This window comes from Condylura cristata, unplaced genomic scaffold (genome assembly GCF_000260355.1).
Source record: "Condylura cristata isolate star-nosed mole 26May11 unplaced genomic scaffold, ConCri1.0 scaffold00035, whole genome shotgun sequence".
NCBI classification, from domain to species: domain Eukaryota; kingdom Metazoa; phylum Chordata; class Mammalia; order Eulipotyphla; family Talpidae; genus Condylura; species Condylura cristata.
Genome location: NW_004567136.1, coordinates 14798693 through 14804579, shown reverse-complemented (window position 1 = coordinate 14804579; position 5887 = coordinate 14798693). Strand labels below are relative to the sequence as shown.

General features: G+C 63.0%; 1 protein-coding gene across 1 annotated transcript in view; it reads right to left on the bottom strand.

The window, feature by feature from the left end:
• WDR93 (WD repeat domain 93) overlaps positions 1–5887 on the bottom strand; it is a 17462-nt gene that overhangs the window by 9086 nt on the left and 2489 nt on the right. Inside the window, exons 3-5 of the mRNA XM_012732682.1 lie at positions 1542–1620; positions 1188–1297; positions 495–533 (exon numbers count right to left, since the gene is read on the bottom strand). Coding sequence (XP_012588136.1) covers positions 495–533; positions 1188–1297; positions 1542–1620 — 228 coding nt within the window. The remainder of the gene's footprint in view (positions 1–494; positions 534–1187; positions 1298–1541; positions 1621–5887) is intronic.

The window sequence follows — 5887 nt, the reverse complement described above, 5'->3', positions numbered from 1 at the left end:
TGCGCGGGGCCCGTCCAGGCGGGCGTGCCGGCACGGGGCCGAGGGCACCCAGCTTCAGGTGACATAAAAGAGCCTCACCGAGAAATGGGCGTCTGAGAACAAACTGCGAACTCGTGAGGACATCTGTGTCCAGTCCGACGTCAGCGGGGCTTCCCGAAGAGCAACAACAGACACCCTGGCCCCAGCGCCCGCGAGGGCGGCCCGGGGCTGCGGGGAGACGGCGCCAGCGTGGCTGCAGGGGACACAGCTCCCCGCGTCCGTAGAGCCGCGGGCCCCACCTCACCGTCCCGTCGCCCCCCTGACGCCAGGGACTCTGGCCGCCCACGGCAGCCGCCGGCCGTCCTCCAGGTGGGAGGACACGGAGCGGGCGAGGCCCCGAGCCGGAGAGCAGTGTCCCGGGGCACGTGACTGTTGAAATTCAAGGTGAATTTCAAGAAAAGGAGATCCAAGCTTGCAAATCAAACTGGTCTGGAAGTTTTCTTCGAAGTTCTTACCATTTCCAAGTCATCTGGAGTCACCAGGTCCAGCGGGGTCTGAGGAGAAAAAGGAGCGGTCAGCACAGCGGCCTGCGTGGGTGCCTCCCGCGCCTCCCTGAGGCGGCCCGTCCACTCCCGGGGCACGGCGCTGGGCCTGGGCCTGCTCTCCAGGACCTGGACCCCAGCTGCACGGTCAGCGGAGCCGAGAACAGGGCTCTCCTTGTTGGGGCGGGGCGCCGGCCGCTCCGCGGGAGACTCGGCACCCGGCACCCCGGGGGGCCCCACCGCGCTGGCCGCTGGGAAACAGAGTAAGTGAGCGGCAGGCGGTCAGCGATTAGCCTTAAGGTGATGGCCACTGGGCCGGCCCAGACCCAGCCTGCGAGGCCACGCCCCTGCCCTGGGGAAGTCCGTCGTCTTCCTGCAGGCAGAGAGCCGCTCTGTGCGCGGTCAGGGAAACGTCGCGAACTCGAGGCCCAAGAGGATCGTTTTAGCCCAGACGGGGAGCAAAAGGCCACCGAGGCGGGCTCAGGTCAGAGCCTCCCCCCAGCGGTGCCCGGAGGGGGTGTGGGTGGCGAGCCGGCTCCCAGGGGGGCCCCCGAGGCCGGCGGCTAGGGACAAGCTGTCCTGACCGGGCCGAGCGCCCTGACCGGGCCCCAGGGACACGCGGCCCTGACCGGGCCGAGGCTGGCCGCCCTGGCCGAGGCGCCGTACCACCGGCAGCTGCCTGACGACGGTCCTGGGCTCCTGCTGCGGGTATTCGGCCTCCTTGAGCCAAGTCTCCCGGGGCAGCTTGTACACGTCCAGCCACGTGTCTCCTGCTCCTGCGTGGGGACACCGAGGCGCGGTGAGCGGGCGCGGGCCCGGGGCCGCGGCTCTGCCCGGGCAGGGGCTGGGGTGCGGGTCACCGCCGGCCCCCTCCAAGCTGCGGCGGGACCGTGGTCACCGGGCCGGCGTCGGGGCCGCAGGGAGGAAGAGGGGCTGGCCGCCTGCGCGACTCTTCCACACTGCCCCACTAGGCCGGGGGGGCCTGGGGAGACCGGGGACGACGGAGGGGGCTGGTCTTGCCTTGGAGGAGGAAGGCCGCGAAGCTGCCTCCGGGAGAGAACTCCACCTTCAGGCAGGCCGGCTGCTTGCTGGCGTCTTCCTGCAGGGAGGGAGGCGCCGCGGGCCCTCAGCCGGACCCGGCCGGGGCGGCCGGTCCCCCGTTTCCGCACAGATGAAGCACGTGTGAAGAAGGGGCTCGACTCCATGGAATGACTTGGGCTCACCTCGGGTTTCTTGAATATCCCGGAGCTGCGTGCTGACTTCCTACCGATTGCTCTGCGGGGCGGGGGCACAGACCCGGGCCCGCGGCACCCCTTCCCCGAAGTGAGCGGAGGCTGGCGGGCGACCGGGGCTGTCCGGCCGGAGCTGGGGCACATCACCCCCAGCCGGCAGGCCCGGAGCACCCCGGGGCGCAGAGCCCCAGGCCTCTCCCCGCAGAGGGCAGCCTTCCTGCTGGGCCTCTCACAGGGGCTGCCCTGGCCTCGGCCCTCCCCGAGGCCCCCACTAGAGCCATCACAGGGGCCTGGGACCTCAGCGTGACTGCTGGGGACAGACGTTTTGCAGCAAAGACTGACCGTGACCCTGGGGGGACCCTGCCTGGATTGGGGCCGAGTCGTTGCCTTGGAAGGCGCCTTAGAATAACAAAGCCGGGGCAGACAAGCTAGGCTGGCCAGGCCCTAATGCAGCTGAAAGACTAGATTTAAACAGCTTTATTTATATGTTTTTTAAGAAAATATTTATTTATTTATGCACACAGAGCTGGGGTACAGGCCAGAGGGGCAGGGGCAGCGAGAGGCTTCACCCGAGACAGAGCGGGGAGCAGAACAGGCAGATCAACGAAGTCCGCTGCTGAGGGGGCAGCGGCGGGCGGGTCAGGAGAGGTCTGCCGCGCCATGTGGTCACCTCCGGGGCGGGGATCGAACTCCTGCTGCAGTGGCTTTAGCTGTAACCCGCTGCGCCCCCTTATTTATATGTTTTAATAGCAACTGTAGTTGTGGAAATTTCAAGCACAGACCGAGAGGCAGGAGGTAGGCCCAGGGCCTGCAGCACCCCGCGACGGGCGGCCTCCCCTCCCGGCCCCCTGAAGTCAGTACCTGTGTTTCAATAAGCCTGAGGTGAGGCAGACTGTGAACGCCACCTGCCCTCACAGTTTAGAAACAGCTTTTCACGAGTGCTTCCCCCAAACCAGGGTCCAGCTGAAGCCCACGTTCGGTGGTCACTCAGGGCGTCTCTCGGGCCCTGTAGCTGACCACTGACCGCTTGCTTTTCCTTCCGCCACGTCTGTGGGCCGTGGAACGTGCCCCTGAGGCCGGCATCGCCGCCTGAGGGCGTGGTACGCCGTCCCACCCCCTAACTGCACGCAGCGCCCTTGGGTCGGTGGGGCTCCGGGTGGCTGGCCGTCCTTGCCTCGGGTGACTCAAGTCCCACTGCCCGGTCGGCCACCGCCTAGACCCCCCCGGGACGTGGCCACGGGCGCTGACCCCTTGCTCCTCGTGCGTGTTAGAGCCCTGTGAAGAGGTGGTCTCTGCCCTCTACTCCCTGGACAGAGCGGGGCGGGGTCAGGCGCTCGAGCCTCCCCGACCCGTGTCCAGAATATGAGTGTGCAAAGTGCCAGAGGCGACTAACTAGGCGCAATTAACTAGGCACAACCAACTAGTTGTGATTAACTAGCTGGAACGAACTAGCCACAGCTAACTTGTCACGATTAAGTGGTCACAGCTAACGAGGCATGCGCTTCACGGGTCCTATTCCCACTCCCAGCCAACGAGCCACAGCTAACTAGTCGCGCTGAACTAGCTAACTCGTGGTGACCACGCTATTTCCAAGCTTTGTTGGGGCGGTCAGAGGGTGACCACGCGGTGGAGACACAGTCTAAGGTGCATGAGTGGCTGTTTTGCCACCTGTGAATCCCTTCTTTAAAAAAAAAAATTGTTTACGGATGCATCACAGAGGTGCAGGGGGAGAGGACTCCCCAGACAGAATGGGGAGCAGGACAGGCGGACCTGCTGTGCCCTGGGGGTCCCTCCCTGCGGGGGATCCAACTGGTGCTGGCTCTGACCCGTTGCGCCCCCAGGGGGGCCCCTGGACTCCTCGCCACAGTCAGGACCGCGGACGGATCGTCAGCCCCGATTCCTGCCTGCGGCTTGGAGGCTCTTTTCCTGGCGAGTGTCTTTCTGCTTGAACCCTTCGTCCATTCGAGGGGCCATCTGCTTCCTTGTTTTGTGGTTCTGCGCTCTCGGGGTCTCCATGCTGGGCGCTCAGGTGCAGCCGCTTCGCCACACACCTGACTCGCGGGGTGCTCTGTGCTGGCCAGTGGCCTTCGCAGAGCGGGAGCCTGACGCTGTGGCGAGGCCCAGCTCATCGGAGCTCTGGCACGCTCCGCGATGTCGGGGTTCGAGCCCAACATGTCTGCCCCCCAAGGTCACCAAGACTTCCTCCTCCGCCTGCTTCCGGAGCGTCACGGTTTCCGAATTCACACGAGGGCGGACGCTCCGTTTCGGTCAGCTTTGAGTGTGGCGTGGCGAGGCTTCACGTTGATTAAATCTTCTCTTTCGTGGTGGCAGCTCCTCGCCCTGAACGTCTTTGCTTGCTCCATGGTGGCCAAACTGCCTCCCTTGTCTCCTGCACCAGCGCTACCCGCAGCCTCCCCAGCTGGCTTTCTAGCCCCTGTCCAACGAAGTGCGGCGTGGCGCGGCCGCCTCCTGCCCCTGACCAGCACCGGCTGCCCCTCCCGCCCGGGCCAGCTGAGCCAGCAGCATTCGCTGGAAGCGCCTGCCCCCGCCCAGTTGCTGGGGTGACCATCAACAGTCTGGATAAAAACAAACTGAAATCCAGCCCGCTGAGAGCACCATTCTCTCCTTTCTGGAGTCACCGGCTCAGAACACTTTCTGAGAAGCCCCATTTGCAGGCGCGGCCCCCGAGCAAGGGCCCGGGGGCGGGGCGCCCCGGCCTCGGACAGCCGCCCCAGGGAGCGTGGACACGGCCCGGGCTCGGGGGCCGCGCGGGAGGACGGCGCCGTGACACAGCTGTGCAACTTCGATGGACTGACAAATTCTGGATAGAAAAGGAAAAGCTCTGAAAAATCAGAATTTCCGTGCTAGCTCATGTGATGACCCCCCTTTGTTGAATGATCACCAAAATCTAAGCAACCGTCAGTTTTCAACTGGACGGCCTCAGCCTCAAGGCGCTGCCTGGCCAGGCGAGCCGGCGCTGCCTCAGGGCGGGACAGTCCTCGCGAAGTCAAAAAAATGTGACAACTGGCTGATGAATAAAAGCAATTGGCTTGTAACAAAACCAATACTGTAAAACAAGGCAGTACTACAACATGTTAAAAAATGGTGGGTTCGGCCTTCCTTGCTGGCGCAGCGGGTTAAAGCACAGCACTGAGAATCTAAAGCCGCTTCCGCATGAGTTCGATCCCCGCCTGCCCCGGAGGTGACCACAGGGCGCGGCAGACCCCTCCTGACCCGCCCGCTGCTCCCCTCAGCAGTGGACTTCGTCGATCTGCCTGTTCTGCTCCCCACTCTGTCTCCGGTGAAGCCTCTCACCGCCCCTGAGCCTCTGGCCTGTACCCCAGTTCTGTATGCACAAATAAATAAATCTTTAAAAAAAAAAAAATGGTGGGTTCTTTTACTGCCCGGACGAGAACCCAAATCTTGTCACCCTGCTCTCTTACTTAAGCTTTCTATTGCTCAGTCTTTAAATGAGGGATCTCACTATCTCCCTTAGTGACTCCTCTACCAGAAAGCGCCTCCAGCTAGTCTTCGACCTCACTTTCCCCTCTTTCACGACTTCTCCTCGGCCCGCGACCTCACCTCACCCCCTTCTCATCTCCAGCCAGCCTCCACCCTGGCCCTCGACCTCACTTTACCCTCTAAGACGTCTCAGCGAGAATGAAGATCATTAAGTAGCATTTAAGGCTTAAAGGGGCTTTATTGTAGCCAGTCATCACTGTGGTACACATAGCAATGTTAGCCTTAAATTTTATGAATGTATGTACCTGTCTTTAACAGATTGATTTTAAGAATAATACATGTGACAATCTCAGCTGAGGGTCAATATGACCCCAAACTGTTCTTAGAGGACAAAAAAGATGATTGTAATCTCTCAGCCCAGGTCACCAGGCGCTGCCATCCCGCTGCTTGCTGGTAATGCACCAAATAAACCCCTGCTGAGCGCAGGGCAGAAGACTCGCCCCAACTCCGCTCCAGTCCTCGCGCCCGCTCCCCTTCCCCCCAGGAATCTCCGCTCGCCACCCTGCCTGTTCTGCCCCCCAACAACCCGTGATCGGGGCCGGTCCCGACAGTCCCAGGCCTCAGCTGGCCGGGAAGGCCTGGCTGGCCGGCGGCGCCCGGGCACACCCACGC